This window comes from Drosophila novamexicana, unplaced genomic scaffold (assembly GCF_003285875.2).
Source record: "Drosophila novamexicana strain 15010-1031.04,08,12 unplaced genomic scaffold, DnovRS2.1 tig00000108-arrow-pilon, whole genome shotgun sequence".
NCBI classification, from domain to species: Eukaryota; Metazoa; Arthropoda; class Insecta; order Diptera; family Drosophilidae; genus Drosophila; species Drosophila novamexicana.
Window position 1 is genome coordinate 4889203 of NW_020824772.1, and position 21814 is coordinate 4911016.

Here is a 21814-nt window from a genome sequence, read left to right on the forward strand (position 1 = left end):
TGATGCGCATACAACTCAATTAGCCACCACGCCAAAAGCTACCACAGTAAACTCAACACATGTGGGCAGTCGTAGCCCGACGAGCACACAGCTCAAATTTGCACTCAAACACGACAACGCGACTCAAAGTCGAGCTTTAAGCCCGCATCGGAGAAGTTCGCTGGCGCCGTCATTGGCTTTGGGCGTTTGTTTTGCCGGTGTTGTTAGCAGCTGCTTGCCTGATAACCAAAGTACAGGGTAAATATCGGGACCGTTGTATTGGCCTGCTATCGCTATCGTGTTGCTGTTGCTGTGGCCGTTGTCGCTGTCGCTGTCGATGTTGTTGTCGCTGTTGGCGTTGGCGTCGCGGCGTTGACGTTGACGCAGCCGCATTCAAGTCGGCAAGCTATTTGGTTTTGTGTGGCAGCATTGGGCTGCTGAGTTCAGTTATTTGTTGGACACACGCCGTGGCGGTACAGCAAGCGGCTAACGGTACTGGGTGCTGGGTGTTTAAAGTGTTGAACAGATAGCAAAGCAAACAGCAAGTGCAGTGAATAAATTAAATGAAGAAAAATTTATGAGAAAAAAAGTGACAAAGGGTGAAACTTAAAAGTACATGTTTTTACTATAAATTGCCGGCTTAAAACAAAACGAAAAGTAACAAAGAAGTGTGCTAAAAAAACAAAAGACTCAAGCAACAAACCTGAAGAAGACTTTGTGCATAAGCCCAGCAGCTGTGTGCTGCACTTCGGCCAACAGGCTCGAAAAATAATTAAGGTCAAGTGAAAAAAAAAATACCATCGTAAGAAACTGCGTGGGCTGTCGCAACGTTCCACTTTATCATTCCGCCGGCCATAATTGGATTAATACGCAGCTTTTGGTGTTTGCGTGCGAAAATCGACAAAACGCATTTAAAGAAGTCATTAACAGCCGCAACGATCTACGGCCAAACGGCAACGTGCAACGTCAACAAAATGATTTTAAGGTATGTTTCCTGCCCCCCTACGGCTCAACTACTTGGCAGGTTGTGCGAATTTGTATCTATTTCTGTGCCAAACTAATGAGTTGAATTTTTATTTATGGCATGTCGCCTTATTTCAAATAGTTCAAGTTAATTTTGCCGCGTGTGTGGCACAAAGCTGAGCCTAATTCAACCTCCTAACTAGCTTTATTTTTTTTGTAGTTTTATGTAATTTTTATGTGCCAGCCGCTGAGTTATGACAACTTTCTGTTGACATTTTACCGTTTCTCTTGGCGTGGCACTGGAAAGTTCTGCGTGGCCGGCAGAGAAATTTGTGTGAGTTCTGTTGACGCTGTTTAATAAACTTCTGGCCTGTGCCATGTTTGTGTTTTGATTACCACATTTATATTCAGGTTGTAGATGTTGTATCTGTTTTGATTGTCCGCTGTAAATGGTTGCCACATGTTGATTGTGTAGTTGTTAAAGTTGCGGGCTTAATGAGTTCTATGAAAGGCTAAAAGTACCACATGTCTGTTGTTCCTTCTAAATAACTAAGTACATCCGTGACTTATGACTTCCGAAAACTTTCTACACAATATCTCTTTTTTGTCACGCGCCAATCACAGCTTACGGGTCACAACTAATGATTTTGTTACGAGTCTACAGCTGAACAAATCATCACAGACAGCCTTTAGGCAAAGCTTAGCTGGTTTAGTTAATAAGCGTATAGGTCATGCTCTTGGCTTAGTAGTGCCCGCTGTTTGGGGTTCGTTTCGTCATTCACACCTACTTAAATTGAGCTCAGCTTGACTACAGTTTCATTTAAAAAGCAATTAAGCAGCAGCAAAGGTGAAAGATAAGACTATAAGCCTGGCAAAACAATATGGGCACAATTTTCGTAGAATTGAATATATTATTTCAAATAGTTAACTTTTTGTCGAAGGCGCGTATAATCCCATAATGGCAAGGTAGTCGACTAGTCGGCTTAGCTGCGGCTTAAGGCTGGGCAGAAAGTACTGTTGTGGGCGTGGTTAGGTTGGGCATGAGTCAGACGCTGTTTAATGCCTGGCAATGCCTTCGAATAGCTAATTGTTCGTGGTCTTTTCCATGGTTCTTTCTGTGGCTAACGGCAGTTCGCACCTAAGTTAACAGCTGAAATAAGCATAAGACTGGGCCAACAATTTATGGCAACAATATTGAGTTATCGCCTTGCTGTTAATTGTCGGTTGTTGGCCACGTTTGTTGGTTTGCTTATGGTTCCGAGAGCATTCATAAAATTAAGCTATTAGTAAACATAAATTAAGAACAGAGCGTGATCATGCGTTTTTTATTTTTGATCTTAAAGGCAAAAAAACGGTAGGCGTTAACGAGGTCATTAACATTTCTATCGAAGTTCAACTCGAGTTACACAATTGGCCAAATGATTGCCAGTTGTTGATTTGGAATTCATGCTCAACCAGTTGACGGCCTGCGACGTCTGCGACTGCGTCTGGATTTGTCCACTTTACTTTCTCCTTAAATGTAGAAGACAGGCTAAAAACAGCCTTAAGTGCAACGCGCAGTTGATTTCCTGCTGCAATTGCTGGTCATGTGCCCCGCACTGGAACTGGGCTGCATCTGCCGCGTGACTTGCTAGAAATCCGGTTCGAGCAAAAGTTATAAAATGAAGACATGATTGTAACTATAGAGAGCAGAGCCAACAGGTAGTTGCAGAGAGATTATAGTGGCTGATCGCACTGACTACGGCTGTTGCCACTGCTGCATGTCGAATTTGTGTCAAGGCTGCTGCAGCTCAGTCTGCAGTTGGCAATTTGCATGCACTTTCTGTGCCACAGCACGCAAATGAGCCACAAATCGTAGCTGTCGATAGGTGGGCGTGTTTTTTGAAATTGGAAAGCGCCCAAAGATCGAGGTGTTGCGATAAAGACGCGTTGTGCTGCGTAGTAATGAACCACTGACCATAATAAATCATTCCTTTGGCCAATTTCACAAATGTATCTCGGCTTAAACTTAGCCCACAAAATTTGGACGCTCTTGCTTTTGTTACATAAACAGCCTTGCAAGGTTCAATTGAAGACAACAACAGCAGCCACAGAAGCAGCCACAGCCAAGAGCTGTGGTAAAATTGTGAGCTGTTTCTATTTTGTACTTGAATTCGTTTTTTTTTTGCCTGAGCATCGTTTTAGGTCATGTGCTTTGTTACAATTACTTGTATAATGCCAATTCCTTGTCTCCCCTCCCGTTTAGCCATATTTCTTGAGCAACAAACCACGTGACGGTTTTTGCTTTCAACACAAAATTTGTGCGCCTGACATTGATGGGCTTTGCGGCACTTGGCGCAGTGCTCGATTTTCAAAGTGAATGTTGGTCCAACATTCACTTTTGATTTACAGATCTTTGAAATTGTATTTCAACTGATGATGATGCGCCATAAGACACGACATTAACTTAAATTAACCGATATAATTTTTACTATGCTCAAGCTGCCCACATCAAGGTTTGTTTTTGGCGCATGTTTGTATACCTAGACATTTAATTGAGTTTTTGCATTAGTTTTTCATTTGGCGATCTATTAATGATCCTCTACGCGTAATAAATGAAAGTTTAGCGTGCAAAAGTAAAAAATTATGGCTTGGTTAAGTAAGCTTAGCAAAGGGTGATAACGGATGGCGAAAACTAAAGTCCATTCAAAAATCTTACAACACTTCTGTTTGGGTTTACAGTAAGTACTACAAGCATGGGTCTAAACATGCACAGTAATCACCCATGAAATAGCAATTCATATTTGTCTGTGCTAATCCTATTCGTGTGTAGAAATTTTTCCACTTTTCTAAGATGTACACCAAAATCTGCTGTCTCACAGGCGAGAAAGTGTTACAAATAACTATGACAAATGAATGTTATTTATATGCTCATGTATACAGGTCGTATACTAGATATATGATTTTCAGCTAGCTACCAACCGTGAGAACCGAAAGTGAAATGTGCTTTATTTCGGATCTCTTGGTCTGCATATTTTAAATCAACGCAGTTTTTTTTTGCGCTTATCAGTCAAGAGTCGCCAGCATTAATTAATATGCAGTAGCTGTCGGCGATCGTGCTACAGAATGAAGCGCCTTGGTTCGACAATAACAGAGTCTTATAGATCGTGAGAGCCAAACTAACCCAAATATCTGGCGCAGAGTTTTTGTTTCAATTTTTCATGTGCGCTTGTCAAAATGATGGGGCAACTGAAAGCAAAACTATGCAGCATGTTGCAGCGCCCCGAAAAAAAAAAAAAACAGATGCAGCTAGTCTTTGGAAAACTATTTAAATAAAGCGCAGCGCATAATGCTGCATGTTGGCATGCTGAGAAGCTACGCAATAGCCAAATACACAAATCCAAATATCCAAAAACTATACAAATCCACAAATAACTAAGCGATAATCACCCGCTCATTTGTAGGCAGACCAAGTGGAGTGGCTCTTGCATCATTCGCACTCAAATTGATGATGATGATGACGATGTGCCAATTGTAAGGCATTTGAAGTCGAAGCCACAGTTGCTGAGTTATTGAAATCATGCAACAATTTGGTAATTGTTGAAAACAACGAATGCTACAGCGACAGGTGAAAGGCGTTGCCATACGTAAGCACTGAGTGTCCAAGCATTTATGTAGGTGTCACATGAGGATGCCTCCGCTGAGACGCAGTCTTTGGGTTGGGTAAGGCTAAGAAAGTCAAGGCAGTTTACTTGTACAAAAACAGCAAACCGAGATCAGCGTTCAACATCAAATGCAAAAGTTGTTTTTATTTGATTTATGCATTTACAGTCGATTGCGGGCCTGGACAGCAGCTAGTTTTGCATTGAGTTTGCACTTCATAAAATTCTTGTATTTTGATCAATAAGTTGGCATTGAAACTGGCTGCACATATAATTTTTGACTGGCCGTTGAGCACTGCAATTTGTTTGCAATTAGCCGAGGCAATGCGAGTTATAAATCTGCAAAGGCGTTAGCTTGTTGCGGGCCCAATTAATAAGCTGTTGCCCGCAGATCGCCTACTTGGTTATCACGGGCAGCTGTGCAACGCGGCGTATGCGCAACAAAGATCAATAGCTGTTGCAGCAGCTGCTGCTGCGCTTTGGCATGTCTGCGCGTTACATTCTAATCGAATGAATTCGATATTTAAGTCCATAAACTGCACGTAAGCCATGTCTGATGCTTATCTGAAACCTGGCGATTGCGTGCAACGGTTCATTGGGTGATATATCAAACCCTTCACGAGATGAAGTCGATTCCATGAAATTGATAAGTTCCTGAGCGCTTTTTTTAGGTCAATTCGAACTAAGGCAGCTTCAGCCCGCTTATTAGCCCATTGCGCGGATCCATGAAACGTGTTTACCGCTGCACAACTTGCCGATTTATGGCACAATAAAAAAAGAGCGACACTAATGCCGCATAAATGCGCCTCGTGTTGCAATTGGCCAACAGTTTATTAAGTATGCGCCATGTGTGCGCTATTGATTTGATTTTTTTTTATGCAGTTGCATTTGAAATAACCAACGGATGTGAATACATGACAGTGGCCTGGTCAGAGCCTGGTCTGCCCAGTCTCGATTCTGCCTAGTATGAGATTCACTTTGACTTGAGCAACCGGCCGGCGGTGCAACAGCAGCCGGTGCACAATATTGAGCAAAAACTAAATGCGACAATTAAAATGTCATGAATTCGACATTAGCAATCGAATAGAGACAAGACCTACTTCCATATGTCTGGGCTTTTGTTATTGTTGTTCAGGCGTTGTCTGTCTGTCGGTCACTTCCATATTTATGAATGACTCCCAATTAATATACAATTCGAAATACTACAAAGTCAAAAACATAAAATACATCAAACCTTAATTTATGAATGAAACAATAAAGCATATGTTCATTAACAAACAATTCGAGTTTGAAACTATGTGATTTAAATAAATAAAACTAATAGCGACAATTAAAACGTCATGAATTCAGCATTAGCAATGAAATAGAGACCTAATTAGAGTTGCCTGGATTTTTACTGAAGTTAAAGCTTTGTCGGTTCCATATTTACGAATCAAATTAAATCCAAAATACAAGGTCAAATGATATAATAAACCTTAATTTATTTAAAATATGAAACAGCTCTATACATGTAGTCTTAAAATGGACTAAAATGTGAATAACTGATGTAATTAACAGGCATAAGGACTCATTTCCGAATACTGTAGAATATATCAACAATTTTAATCAGAATTAACAACCTTGTCGATCTAGACATGTCAGTTTTATTTTGTCAGCCTAACTTTCAGTCTGTCTATATGTCAGTTCTTCGATGACTTTAATAGCTAGATACCTAAATGTTGTATATTGCTTCGCCTATAGCCTCTCACTTTAAAATTATTAAAAAAATGAATTGTAGTGGCAGCTTTTAAGTTACTGAGATATTAATTATGAATAAATACTACACTATGGCTGGAACATTGGCTGTGCATGGGTATATTTGTTTGTCGACGATTTTTATTGTATAGCTATTAATTTTGTACATCTGTTTCTTCTGTTTTAAGGAAACACCATTTTAATCGAACGCACTTTGAGCTTCTCCTGGTTTAAATAAATTGTTATGAAAGCATTTCGGGTGTTGATTCATTATTAATCAGTGAAAATTATGCGCATTTCAACATTTTGCTAAGATATGTAAAATCAGAGGTGTAAGCAATTTACATATAATACCTAAAGACAATGCAGAGCGATGAGGTAAGATGCAGCAGCAACAGCAACAGCAGCTGCAGCAACCACAATAACAAGATCCACATGAAAGGCCCAACAAAAGGTCCTATGCACTTGGCGCGCCCCTGGGCCTGGGCGATATGCTGTATAAGACTTACATGAATGCCAGCCAAGAGGTGACATAACAAAGTGGCAGCCGGCATCATGCGATGCAAATCCACAGTCACATGCAACATCTGGCAATGCCACAACAATGGAACAACAACAATGCAACCGGCAATTAACCTGACGCTGGTAAAAATTATTAACAAATGTCAACTGTGGACGCGCTTTAAATATGTGAAGATTAGTGGCTTCCATTTCAGGCCACAACAAGCCAGTTGAATTTAGCCTTTTTGTTAACAACGTTGAAAGCTCAGTGCGCAGCATCGTTAGCAGACAGATATTGTTAACGGATTGTATTTTGTTTAAGCTCCTAATTCGTTATGGCTTTTGGATTTGGCCTGTCTGGAGCAGGCTAAAAAAAGGTCGCTTTGAGTTTTTTTGGGCACATACTCAAAGTCAGTAAAGGTGGCCCCAGCCCAAATATGGTCACATTGTTGCCAAAATATGGGTTGAGCTGGACAAGAGTTGAGGTGCATTGCAAATGCAAATGCGCTGAATCGTTAGATAAGTTGCAATTGCGGCTTAACATATATATGTATATATATATAAGTGCATGAAAAGCTGTTAGCAGCAGCCGCCAAAAAATTAATTGGCTCTTGCGGGCAGGTGTAAAACTTGACGCTGCGTGAATATGCAAAAATTTTGTCGTTTTGTTTGCAACTTGGCCAGAAGGACGTTGGCTATTTTTGCGTGTGTGCGTGAGCGCCTTTCACAAAAGCTGTCGCCCCAATGGCGAGCAACAATTAATTGACTTACGCAGTGGCTGCCTGCATGCAATCAACTTGGAGCAGTTCAATTTTGTGAGGCGTGTCCAATTCGAATCCAGCTAGCCAATCACTGCGTGGGCGAATGTGCCATTTGCTGCGTTCTAATTGCCTTGGCATGACGGCTTATGGCCCAAACGGGCCAAATACCGCAAATACAACTTACCGACCGTTTAATTACCAACATTGCACGCCTTTTTTCCCATTTACTGGCTCATATTTTCGAAATGTTGCCTTGAACCATTTTGATTTGTGTGGCTTTTCAAATGTCTTTTTATGCAACACACAATTGCCGCGTAATTACAAATAAAATATTGTAAGTACCTCAAGGTATGAAGAGCATGCCATATCTGTGAATTGTAACTTTTAGTCACAAAATGCGAGATTTTACAATGGTCAAATTAAACGTAAAATATATAAATGTGTGCTCGCTAGATATGCATGAAGAGAACACTTGTTAAATTGCAAAAATACAAGCTTATTTATAAAATTATTTAACAATTGCCTTTAGAGTTGGCATGCCACAATATAGCTCATATTACGCGGGGGCATCAATGGGCTGCGCTGAAATGGGATACAATTGCAGTATATTTGCCGCACCGCGTTTTATGTGGCCAGCTGAAAAGAAAGCCTTAGTACAAAGCAACAAATTGTATGCGAAGTGGAAAGTGAAAGGATTTAAGTGCGTTTTATTTGGCTTACACAAGAGCGGAACAGCGCGATATGCCCTAAGCAGCTCTTTTCATCAAAAGCTCAGAGCAATAGATCATAAATGAAAACGAACAGATGGCAGGGCAAGACTGGGCACTTTCACTGTTGCTGTTGTTGTTGTCAGCATTAACAATCGATACTTATAAAAAGTCATTAACAATTGACCGAAAATATGTTTTTATGTCTGGCTCTGTGCAGGTGACAAAGGCTAACAAGCCATTAACATCAACACGTGCCTCAAGTCATAAATTTGACTCAATAAAAGCAAGGTTGCCAGCTGTCAAGCAGCCAGACGCCGCGCAATGTGGCCCAAAAACAATGGACAGTCAAAAACAATGCAATTCAAATTGGCTACATTGGCAGCAATTCGACAGCTGTTGTTGCCGCTATGGCTAGCTTTGTTGTTGTTGCAACTGATGATTGATAGACCATGCGACGGGCATAAAGCTATTTTGCTAGTAATATTCATATGTGTTAAGCCCAGGCCAATATTTCAATTAACCTTCTAACCGCAAAGCTATTTAATATTATATTAACAATAATAATAATCCAATTAATACATATTACGAATAATTATATTCTTTTTGTCGATATTCACAGAATACTTGCGCTGTGTTTGCTGAGTGCCGCTCAGGCGCAATATCATCAGTTTGGGGCGCAACTGCAGTCGCCTCATGGCTCGGACTGTGCCCTGCTGTTGGCCGGACCGGGTCGTTCCTCTGTCTATGACTACAATGTGAATTTGTTTCGCGGCACGCTGTAAGTACAAATAGAAAATGCGCCTGTGGTATTCTGGGTTACGTTTGTGCGCAAATATTTGAACGTTGACACCAAAACGGCAAAATGCTAAGCTGACAGTCATAAATCTTGGGTGCTGTTAAAGCAGTGGCAACATGCACTGCCTGTCGATACTCTACACCTACGACAACGACAACAAAAACGACAGCCGGCTTTGAGCTAATCATTAACAGCGACAACAACGTGGCGGCGTGTTGACACGGTTTGTCTTGCCAAATGGGCAACGGGGGCAAAAGCTGCACGCCTGGGAGCGAGTCTTCAACTTGCGTCTAGGCCTGACATATTCGCATATGAATGGGGCACACATCTCAGCGGGTAGCCACAGTGGAGCTTAGTGTCAGTTGTTAAAGGCATGCTGAGTGATTGGATCTGCTGTGAGACAGGAGCAGCTCAGAGCTCTTCAAAACGGACAACTGCATTAGCACAAGATGAAAAATAAATGATGTATACATATATTATCAAATATAAAAAAAAATCAATATATTAGTATATTAGTTACTGATTAGTTGAAATGTTATACATTGTTAAATAAGTGCTTAGTTATCAGCCGGAGTTTGAGGTCAACATCGCTCTGCAATCCTTTGATTCCCTTTTGCAATTGCCAGAATTGGTCAATATCCAAGCTGATTGAGAATTTAAGCAGTTAATATATGCCAGTAAATAACAATTCTATATGTATACCTTGAGATTTTTTGCATATCTGATGTCTCATCACGCACTCATTGCTAAAAGTACAGGTGCTGGTGCACTTGCCACGTTTCCAGGTGGCACAAACAGGGCTAAGTTGCCTGGTGCACGCAGTTGGGCATCTGGGCACCCGATGACCATTTACAGCCCACATAGCACAGAAATTAACTGCGAGCAGGAACAGAATTGTGACAGATCTCATGTTGAGGACAGTGTACTTCTGAAGCTTTTTGGGAGCTGACTGTGGCTTATATAGTCCACTGCTCACATAGAACACATTTTATGTAGTCAATATGTATTTACTTGTCTCAATTAATAACACAATATTGAATGCAACGCATTGAATTACATGCCACTTGTGCCATAATGGCTTTTGTTTTATAAATTTAAAAATATATTTCCTCGATAAATTGTTGAATAGGTGGTAAGTGATCAGCCGGAGTTTGAGGTCAAAATCGATCTACAATCATTTGAATTTCTTCTGCAACTGCCAGTATGGGTGAGTCTCCAAGCTGATTGAGAATGAAAACAGTTAGTAGATGCCATTAAATAACAATTCTATGTTCATACCTTGATTAGTGGTGCATATTTGAACTCTCATCCTGCAAGCATTGCTAAATGTACAGTTGCTGGTTAACCTGCCGCGTCTCCAGGTGCCACAAACAGGATTAAATTCCGTGGTGCACACAGTTGGGCATCTGGGCACCCGTTGACTATTTACACCCCACACTGCACAGAAACTAACTGCGAGCAGAAAAAGAATTGTGACAGATCTCATGTTGAGGACAGTGTACTTCTGAAGCTTTTTGGAACTTGACTGTGGCTTATATAGTGATCTGCTCATATAGAACACATTATATGTAATCAATATGTATTTACTTGACCCAATTAAAAACACAATATACAATGCAACGAATAAAAATACATGACACTTGTGCGCTATTGGCTTTTGTTATATTGATTAAAAAATATTTATAAACTTTTTAAATTGTTGAATAGGTGCTTAGTGATCAGCCGGAGTTTGAGGTCAAAAGAATATTGCAATCATTTGTTTGCCTTTTGCATTTTCCCATATGTGCGAGCTTCCAACCTGATTCAAAACAAAAATAGTTAGCAAAAGCCTGTAAAGAACAAATTCATTTGCATACCTTGATTACGGGTACATATCTGATATCTCATCATGCACTCATTGCTAAAAGTACAGATGCTGGTTAACCTGCCGCGTCTCCAGGTGCCACAAACAGGATTAAGTTCCCTGGTGCACGCAGGGCATCTGGGCACCCGTTGACTATTTACACCCCACATTGCACAGAAGCAAACTGCGAGCAGGAAAATAATTGTGAGAAATCTCATGTTGAGGACAGTGTTTGCAGTACTTGTTTTGCCTAATGGAAGTTTACTGTGGCTTATATAGTCGTCTGCACATAAAGAGCACATTATATTAAATATATTTGACCTAATTAAAAATTCAATATTGAATGCAACGCATTAAAACACATGTGACTTGGCCTATATGCTCTTTTGTTAAAATATAAATAAACTCTGAATGAATGAATTGAATGAAAGAATTAAATGTTAACTTCTGATGTACAGCTAAGCTATTGACCTCGACTTCGGATACTCTGTCTTTGGCACAACTCGAAGACCGAGTCATGTGATGCGAACGCGTCGGTTTGACGGCACTTGACAGGCCGCAACAGATTTATTGGTAAAAACCGCACAACAAAAAGGCAGCTGCGGCAGCAGCAAACCAATAACAAATACGAAAAAAACAGCAACAGCAGCTATACAAATAAATGGCATTGCAACACTTTGAGACGCCAAAGGCACCTGTGGCGCAGTGCGGCAAACAGCTGCCGCTTCCATTGATTGCAAACTAAAGTTTTGAAGCGATTTCGAAATGTGACTTTGAAAAAAGTGGCAAAAGACAATTTCTGAACTTCGACCATGCGCCACAAACCTGCAGCTCTGCCGCAGATGGTTACAATTTTAAATGTCGCACGATCGGGCCATAACAAATTTAATATAGGGGTCACCAGAGAGTTGAGCTAATTTGGGGTTGCCTGGCGTAAAACGTGACTCGGCAACTATGTGGCTTTGCCCTGGCTATTGAACTTTGTTGCGGCCGGCAAAAAATGCAGTCCACAATTGCAGCCACAACAACCTACTTAAATGATAAATACAGGTTTCCCGACCCGGGACACTTTCATTGCTGTAGCTGCTGCGGCTGCGATTGCTGCAACTGATGCTGCAGCTCTGATATATGTTTAGTAAACTATTTTCTCTGCTGGACGCACGTCAGCGTAAGTGTGGTAGCCCCGGCGATCGTCTTGGTTATGCCACAAGACCCCAAAAATTCACGAGTATATAGATAACTGATGTTGGGATGTTGTGTCTGTGAATTTACGACATGCTTTTGCAATTACTCACAATTCGCAATATTACGCATACGCCATGCCGGCCCCGGCAACCAGATACAGTTTCACTTTCAGCAGGAAGCATTCGCAACAGTTTATTCGCGCACCTGCAAACGTGCACACAGTGCAACAAGATGCACATTCATTGTGCCACAGCAACCCAATCAGGATAGCAAGTCCCAGTCGCACCAAGTCGCTTCCAGTGTGTGCCGCATGCAAGCAACTTTCTAGTTGGCCCAAAACTCTATCTCTGACTGCTCGCCGGCCAGTCCAATGCGCACATTGAACTTTCCATCAGCAATAAATTTTAAAATTAACTGGCAGACCAGTTAAGTGCCAGCAACAATTTTGCATTTGACAAATTTTCCCCAAAAACAAAATCCAAATCTAAGCAGCCTTTGTTGTGCACCCTAACTAGACATGAAATTGTATTTTCAGCAATATAAGAACGGATATTTTAGCTCAAAAATCCGTTTAAAGCAGAGAAAGTTATATAACAAAAAAAAATATAAAATAATAAATATAATATTGGGTGTAAGAGTACCATGATTGAATTTTGTAAGATATTGTAAATATTAATTTATTAGATTTCCTTCATGGAAATGCAAGCTTATAAGATGCAAATTAATCTTGATTGGGAGCGCTAATATCATAGTTATTATTATATATTTCAATATATTTTCAACTTTTAAGTACTTAAGCCTCATTTAAATATATTAACATATGTAAATTGAACTTTAATTAACATAAGCAAACTAATCTAAGGTACTAACACTTTAAATGGCTGCAATTTTAGCACTTCCTTGAGTACACGCCCTATTGAGGATGTAATTAACTAAAAGGCTGAGACGCGTAGATAGACGGTAAAAGTAAAATATTTAGCCTGGTCTGTTGCATACCTTATCTCAATATCATTAGACCCCTTTAACTGCGTATGCAGCATGTTGCACACAAAATATGGATGCAAGTTCGCGAAGAATGTCGTCCATTGCTTAAATGGATTTTGCATTGCGTGTCTGGGCAATGTCTTGGGTGCTACGGTGTGTGTTGCATTTGTTGTTGTTGTTGTTGCTGTTGCTGTAATTATTTAATACTTACGCATTGTTAACATGTATCGTTGTCACCTGACACGCGTTTTACATGTCGCTCCATTTGAGGAAGTCGCTTTGCCCCCTATTTAGGGGGCTTTTCGAGCAGTTCGCAAGACGAGAAATTTGCGTGTTTTGGCATTTAATTAACAAACCGGCTACAAACGCAAATGCAATGTTAAAAGTTAAGTTAAGTTGTTACTGTTACAGTTACAGTAACAGTTACAGTTTAGCTTATTTATTTGGCCCGAGATGCTGTGCGTGTGCGTGTGTGTGTGCGTGCTGCTGCAACTGTTGCATTTTGTTTCCTGCTGGGAAAAACCCAGTTTATAATGGAATTGAGTTAGTCATATTCGGCACCAATGGTTAGGCTAATGGCGCCGGGTTGTACAAACGTTTGATGATACCATCTGTTCGTATCCAGAACGACTATAAAATAGGCAAAAATTTAACTTAAAGGCTTGCTAAGACCTCATTTACCTCTCGACTTACTTATGTCTCCCTGTTGCACAACCACTTCGAAGCGTTTGCACTGGAAATAGCATTCGGGCGGTGGCACAAGCAGCCAGCGCTTGCTGCCCGCCAATTGCGCCTGCCACGACGGCAAACGCACGTTATCAATCTAAGAGGATTTGAAGAAGCTCATCACTACCTCTTTTAAGCTGAAACCCTTATACTCACGTGCATTTGGGCGCCCAGTCCGGCAGTGCCTATGAAAAACCAATCAACTGCATTGTTCTCCGACCGCTCAGGCAGAAAGTAGGGCCTGCCATAATGCCTGCGAAACTCTTCGGCTGTCTCGGCATGACAATTGCTCCAGCCAAAGTACCAAGGTGCCTCATTCGCTTCCAACTCGACGCGCGACCGCGGCATTTCCATAGCCTCGTAGATATCCTGAAAGCCCGTTTTGTAGGGGAGAAACTGGCAGTCACGTATGCGCTGCTTGCGCTTAGCCTTGCGATAGACATCCCGAAAGTACCAGTAATTGAAGAGCTAAGCACAGTATTTGTTAACCAAGTAGCTTTTGTTTTATTTGGCTGGCTAACCCACCGTTATGGCTGTCCAGTTCTGCATGGCATCGCTGACAATGACGGGTGCACCACTATATGCATACTTTGCCTCGAATGTGGCGGGACTAAGGTTGCTGAGGCGTGGCACGCTATTGATGTTGGCACAGAAATCACACCGTTCTGGCGGTCGCAGTGCATAACGCAAAGGGCGTGGCAGTTCCAAGGCACAGCGCTAGAAGCATGTCAAAAGGTACGAGAATGCTGTGCATATGCAATACATTTTTTAGCTCACCTGCCCCTGCAACTCCGTTTGGTAGTAGTTCAATAAGAATATGCCTAAAACACACAATAGCAACAATTTCATTAACTTAAGCAGCTTTTGACTCCATGCAGATGCTGGGCAGTGCTTGTGCAACAGCTGCTGCATTGTTGCATTCAAATTAGTTGCACGATGAGCCCACAATATGCTCTTCAGCTGGCTGCGTGCTTGCTGCATGTTGCCTCGACTAAGTCACGTATTCAACTGTGGCCAACATTTCCGTTTCCTTTAGCCAGCTGCCTTCTGCTGCTGCCTGCTGCCTTACTCGCTGGCCCGTCAATAATTTGATTATCAGACATTGCACAGACTGTGGCGGCGTGGGTGTGTGTGTATGTGTATGTGTGGGTGGGCGTGTGACTGGTGTGCGTGGTGAACATGTGATAGCGACAAATTGCTTGCCATTGTCAATAGCATTCAATAATCTTCTTGTTTGCCCTTCCCTTGCAGAAACCCCTACAGCAGCGGTGCGGGCACATGTATTACCTACGATGCCATCAATGCGGCCTATTCGGATGCACGCAAGCGTATACGTAAGTGTGGAGAAGTTTAAACAATGCAGAGATAAGCACACTATTCATATTACATCTATATATCTGATGCACTTTGCAGATGTGGCCGAGCCCAAGTCCGATTGGAAGCCCGAGGAGCTGGCCACCGTGGGCGAGCTGCTGCTCGATATATCCATACAGTTGGCGCGCACGTAAGTAAATGTTACGGTAATAAATGCTAAACGCATTTTGAAAGTTGCGCCTGACACGCCCACAGCCCCAATAAATGATTGCCAAATAACGCATGACATGGCACTTAAATCGTGCTCGTGCTCGTGCTGATGCTGTTGCTGTTGCTGGAGCCCGTCCAGACCGCCTGCAGTCATAAATATGTATGAGTTTGAGGCTGGAACTGAACTAAACCGAACTGGTGCTGAGCCTGGCTTCAAGGTTCTGCGGCTTGGATGAATTTGAAAGTTTGGCACATGCAAATGCTAATTGCAATGCCAAATTTACTGTCGTCGCCGCTGTCGGTGGCTTTGACTGATGGCCACTTGGCCACCTGCAGTCATGTGCTAGCCTGACTCTGTCGATGCGCCATCTGCAAACTTCTTCAAACTGGCGCAACTCCATTTTTTATTTCTATTCGCCTCCAAAAATTTTGCCAGCTATTTGTTGTGCTCGCTGCGCAAAATGTAAACAAAAGCAATATTATGCAATGCATCGTCTGTTCGGGATGGCAGCCTCAGTGAGAGTGAGCTGCCCCCGACCAGAAAACAAGAAGCAGCCAGCTGAGGATGCAACATAGCATTACCAGTTTTATGGTTGGCCAACTGGTGTTTGTGGGTAAGCGGGTTGCCAAGTCAGTTGGTCACAGCCGCCGTTCCACAGTTCCATTCGCAGTTGCAGCCTGTGCTTTAATGCGACTTTCTTCTGTGGACACCCTCCGCGCTTAGCTCATCTAACATGAGTACGAGGAGGATCATCAGCAATGCAGCTGCTGTTGTATAATCCTATGATTATGGCCTCTGGTCGGCGGCTCAATTAATATCAGATACAAACGTTTTATATATGATAAAAATGTTACAACTATTTTTATGGCAGTTTAGAGCAGTTTTTTAATGGTCGATTATGTAAAGTGCAGGATTAGAATGGAAGCAGATTTAATTTATACATTTTTTTTATTTAATTTAAAGATTCGGATTTTCACAGACAGCTATTCTAACTCATATTGTGGTTGGTGCCGAGTTGATTCAATTAATTAAAAATAAAATAACGTTTTTTAAATTGGGAAAAACAATATTATATAGCATTTCCTGAAAGGTGTGTTGATTCCAGCTGCGAACAGCATGAATTAAAAATATTTTTTTTAACTTAAGGAATTGTGGATTACTTTCAATATTTTTAATTGGATATACACAAGTACAGGCATAGGGGTTCTTGTTTAATTGAACTTAAGGAAACTTATATAATGTATACAATATTAAGAAGTAGATTGTCTAAAGTCAGTAAATTGCTATTCCATTTAGTAAGGGATCAGTTAATTTGCAATGCTTTTCGAAAGGCTTTTAATACTCTGCTTGAAAGTTTTCTTTTAGCAGCACCTTTTTTCTTGGCCATTTTCTCAGCTGTTTTAATTTATGGACCTTCGGTCCATTTAACTGCCAGCCCAATTGACTGTTAAGTTTTTTTTTTTCGCTTCATATCTGTTTGCACTATCTTCAGAGCCAACAACAATGGGTTCGCCCTAGCTTCAGCTGCCTTTCCATTGCTCAGGTTACTGCAGTTTTTCTCACTTTCCCATGCACTTGAGGAAGTGTCCGACGCAAATTTATTATGCTGCAACAGCAGAGTTTTTCCACTTAGTTTTTCGGCACTTTTGCCAGCAATAGATAAAAGATTACCAGCGCTTAATTCACGGGCCACAGGCCTAGCAGTCAGCTTCAATAAAACGGCAAGTGACTTAAATTGAAAGCGAATATTTTGCCATTGATGTCAACGTCAAATCTAAAATATCAGCATCAATGTCTGTCACCGTAAGCCGGGCCAAAAGTGCGTTAATTGCGTGCCGAACTAGGCTAATTCGATAATTTTGCAATCTTTGACAAGATTGAAAAATATCCGCTCAAAGGAGAACCAAACAGTTGGCGCGACAGGAAAATGCCATGTTGGGCGATATCCGCAGTTTTTGGCAGGCAATTCAGATATAGTTAGATATAATTTGTCAACACTTAGCTATACTTGGCAGGCAACTAATCTACAATCTTTTCTTCCAGCTATGGCTTATCCTATGAGGAAATCGAGAAAGGTCTGCCCACCATAGACACCTCCAAGACGCTCATTCGCGAGGTCTGCCCGCCGTTCTTTGCTGGCGTCGAATGCCGACCGGGCAAATATCGCCGCTTCGATGGGCTGTGCAACAATATTGAGCATCCCACCTGGGGCGCTACCAATGCGCCTTTTCAGCGCCTGATTGGTCCACTCTATGCGGATGGCATCAATGCACCGCGCATTTCGGTTACCGGCCGCGACTTGCCCTACTCGCGTGTGGTCTCGCGCACAATGCATCCAGATGATGGGTATCATGATCACGCGGGCACCGTTATGGTCATTGCCTGGGGCCAGTTCATGGATCACGACTTTACGCTGACTGGCACGCCTTTGGGTAGGTCAGGCAACTGTGTGAACGGAATAGTTGAAAAGAGCCATTCAATCTAATTGCAGATCCCATTAATCGCAACGATCCGGAGGAGTGCTGCAAGCGACCTCTGCACCGGAAGCATCCATATTGCAATGAGATACGCATTCCCGATGACGACTACTTTTATCGGCTCTTTAATGTCAAGTGTATTGATTTCGTACGCGGCTTCCCATCACCAAGACCCGGCTGTCGCTTGGGTGAGTAGCGCCTTAACTTAACACCGATTATTGATGATATCACAAGCCCATTGCATTCCAAATCAGGTTCTCGCCAGCAGTTTAACACGTTGACTGGCGTCATTGATGCCAACACTGTTTATGGCGTTAAGGAATCGTTTGCGCGCAAGCTGCGCACTGGCTACGGCGGTCTGATGCGCATGAATCCCGTATTCCAGGAGTATGGCTTGAAGGATTTGCTGCCTCTGAAACTGGACATACCCGATGAGGGCTGCACGCGCCCCAACAAGAGCATGTATTGCTTCGAGGGCGGTGAGATCCGTGTTAACGAGCAGCTGGTGCTGACCTGCATGCACACGCTCATGGCAAGGGAACACAATCGTCTGGCCACGGGTCTGGCTCAAATTAACCATCACTGGGACGACGAGACTCTGTTCCAGGAGGCGCGACGCATCAACATTGCCATAGTGCAGCATGTCACCTACAACGAGTTTCTGCCCATTCTGCTCGGCAAGGAAGTCATGGAGAAGTTTGGCCTCGTGTTGCAGAAGGATGGCTACTGGGATGGATATGATCCGAATGTCAATCCTGGCATCATTGACTCATTTGCTGGCGCTGCATTCCGCTTTGGCCACTCATTGCTGCCCACCGCCGTAGAGCGCTGGTCGAAGGCACACAAATTCATAGCCTCCAAGCGTTTGTCGGACCTTATTCGACGTCCCTATGATTTGTATAGAGCTGGCGTGCTGGATGAATACTTTATGGGTCTAATGAATCAAGTGGCACAAGCCATGGATGACTCCATCACCCAAGAGGTTACCAATCATCTCTTTAAAAAGGAGGGCGCGCGCTTTGGCATGGATTTGGTCTCATTCAACATGCAGCGTGGACGCGAATTTGGCATACCCGGCTACATGGAGTTCCGCAAGTTCTGCGGTCTGCCCACATCCAATACGTGGGATGAGATGTACGGCTCCATGCCAAACGAGACAGTACTGCGCTATGGCAGCATATTCGAGTGAGTATAAATTAGGCTGCTGGACTTAGCCTATAAACATTTGCTCCTTTCACTCTTTGTTAGACATCCTGCCGATATTGATTTATGGTCTGGTGGCGTATCAGAGAAATCTCTGCCTGGCTCCATGCTGGGACCCACGTTTGCGTGTATAATTGCCACGCAGATGAGCTACTTGCGTCGCGGCGATCGCTTCTGGTATGAACTGCCCAATCAGCCTTCCTCCTTTACACCCGAGCAGCTGCAGGAAATACGCAAGGCGAAGCTTTCGCGTTTGATTTGCGACAATACCGATTTGATTGACACCGTGCAAATCTATCCCATGGTTCTGCCAGATCATGAAATGTAAGTTTCTAGCTGATAATTGAGATGCGATCTAAATTTATGCTCTCCATAGCAATCCACGCGTGCCCTGTAAGAGCGGCATTATACCCTCTATGGATCTAAGCAAGTGGGCTGACTTCGGCAGTCACGGTCTGGACTCGTCTGTCTATGTAAGTCGAGTGGATTTATAATGAAAAATATATTTATTAAATTTTGTATTTCATTTCCAGAACTATATCAATGAAATACCCGACACGCTGCTCAACTTTAGAAAGTAAACATCATTTTATTAATTATTTTTCTACATGCATACCATATTGGGCACAGCTGTACACCTTTGGCAAGAAGCCAAAAACAACAAGTCTTTGGCATTTGTTTTTCAGTTCTACATTCTTAGTATCTCCCACTACCGCTTAGTCTCTTTTACTAGTCTTCTCTCTTGCTGCAACGCATCCTTCGCACTAAAGCATTCTAAAGACAGTCAGTTTTAGTTTCACACTGCCATTTTCTATAGTGATTTTCAACATTTCCATGCATTTTCCATACATTTTTTGTATATATGTATTATTTTAAAATAGCAAAAATACAGGGTAAGTTACAAGAAGGTCGTTTAATAACACACAAGACCTTTAATAATGTTTAAACATACGAATATTTCGTTGTAAGTTTTGTATATGCAATAACTATCATTTAAATAAAAAATAAAAACAAAGTTAATGTTTCTTTAAATTCTTGTTATTATTGAATGCTGGTTAACACCATATGTTAGTTGGTAAGTAAGTACTATAGGAACTTCTTTGGTTACGTGCTGAGCTGAGGTTTTTTCCGGAAACTCTAGTTAAATATTGTAGTTAAAGCCATTAAATCGTATATAGTAAGCGCCAGTTTCAGTGTCGTCGTCGTCGTGGTCGTGGTCGTCATCAGCCAAGATCGTGCTGAGCATCGCATCGCATTGACCCAAATACGCGTCTGAGTCACAGGCGATAAAAATGCACACACTCCTCACACACATACACATACAGTTTATAAGAGTCGGATATATCTTTGAAACCTCTATTCGAGCGCGTTCAGAAACGGCGCTATAGAGCCAATATCTTCGCAATCCGGTATGGCTTTGCCTTTGAACTTGAGACAGGACTCGGCACAGGTCTGGCCCTGGAAGTAATCCCCAAACATTTTCTTGCACTGGGCGCAGTTGTTGAGACAAATCTGAATGAAATCAATGCCGCCCATGGGATCTGTAGATCAAAATAGAATATAAAATACAAAATAAAATATAATATAATATAAGGAATTTCTCCATGTGGTTGTAATCACATACCAAATCGCTTGCCATAGTGTCCTATAGAAGGAAGCGCCTCGCCACATTGCAACAGACACAGAACGGTCAGTGCAATGCTAAGTAGCAGTAGAGTCCTATTGTTGCACATGCTGATAATGGTCAAGATCTCTGTCAAGCAAATAGATAGATGTATATGTGTGTGTGTGTGTTTTCTAAATTTTCTAGCTTATGATAGAGTAAAGCGCTGTAGCATATGCGACCGTTGCGCGCCAAGTGCGATGTTGAAATAATAAAACGCACGTTTGTCTCTTGTTATTTTATAGGCAACCCAAACTCAGATGCGAAAGCTTAACAACGTCAAGAAGTCTGAAACTGCGGCAACAAAAACAACAACAACAACAACAGCGCTTCAAGCCGGTCTCAGAGAGCCCCCAGTGCGTCAGCTATGTGAACAAAAAGAAGAAGGAAAAAAACTATAAAATTAATACAAATTCAATAAAATGCCAATTTGCTCGATGTTCTATATGCAAATTATGTGTGGGCTGGACTTTTTTTTGTTTACTGAAGGTTGCAAGGAGCTACCAGATCGAAGTCGCGTGGACCCTTGTTAAGTTTTGCATAATAATCTGGCTAACAGATTTTATGGTATTTTTATGACAAAGACAATGACTTGTTAAATATTTTTGTATTTACATCGGAATGAGTAAATGGTTAAATTAAGAAAATAAATTCAAATTTTTACGAGTTTACAAATATTGCGTTCTAAAAAAAACAAACACTATCTGTTTTGCAAAGTTAAATTTTATCTATTTAAAATCAGAGGATAAGGTAAAATGTCAAACAAAATATCTAAAAATCAAAAAAATTCCCCACTCTCAAGTACAAATAAAATTAATAAAAATGCACCGACTTGTGGAAAGAAAGCTGAGAGAATCGCATGGAAAGTAACAGCAGGAAGTGTCAAGGAAACGGAGTGAGCCGAACTGCAACCGATATCATATGCTAAAAACTGTAATTAATGCAAATCGAATGCGGCCGGCCAAGTTGTTGGTCGCCCGATTGCTCATTAATTAACTGCAGCTAAAATCGTACAACGTAGAACAGAGTTGGCCGGGCTAGTCCAGATGCCAGCGGGAGTTGGCGCCGGCGCCGTAGACCCAGCCGGAGCAGCAATAATAATAAGTTACGCCCCAATAAAATG

The 21814-nt window shown here is 41.9% G+C and overlaps 3 protein-coding genes across 3 annotated transcripts; 1 reads left to right on the forward strand and 2 right to left on the reverse strand.

Moving 5' to 3' along the window:
* The first annotated feature begins 453 nt into the window (after positions 1-453).
* LOC115772110 (peroxidase) lies at positions 454-19993 on the forward strand. The gene is made up of 10 exons (XM_030718077.1): positions 454-964; positions 8909-9067; positions 15075-15157; positions 15237-15327; positions 17392-17780; positions 17840-18013; positions 18080-19010; positions 19074-19352; positions 19405-19501; positions 19562-19993. Exons 1-10 carry the CDS (start codon positions 954-956, stop codon positions 19607-19609), a joined length of 2262 nt encoding a protein of 753 aa, XP_030573937.1. The 5' UTR covers positions 454-953; the 3' UTR covers positions 19610-19993.
* LOC115772130 lies at positions 13537-15029 on the reverse strand. Its single transcript, XM_030718111.1, has 6 exons — positions 14986-15029; positions 14601-14814; positions 14349-14540; positions 13980-14291; positions 13791-13920; positions 13537-13727 (listed from the first exon to the last, which is right to left on the reverse strand). The coding sequence occupies exons 1-6, from the start codon at positions 15027-15029 to the stop codon at positions 13642-13644; spliced, it is 978 nt and encodes a 325-aa protein (XP_030573971.1). The 3' UTR covers positions 13537-13641.
* Positions 19994-20374: 381 nt separating the features above from the next.
* LOC115772111 (eclosion hormone) lies at positions 20375-20856 on the reverse strand. Its single transcript, XM_030718078.1, has 2 exons — positions 20653-20856; positions 20375-20569 (listed from the first exon to the last, which is right to left on the reverse strand). Exons 1-2 carry the CDS (start codon positions 20759-20761, stop codon positions 20385-20387), a joined length of 294 nt encoding a protein of 97 aa, XP_030573938.1. The 5' UTR covers positions 20762-20856; the 3' UTR covers positions 20375-20384.
* Between the last annotated feature and the right edge of the window lie 958 nt (positions 20857-21814).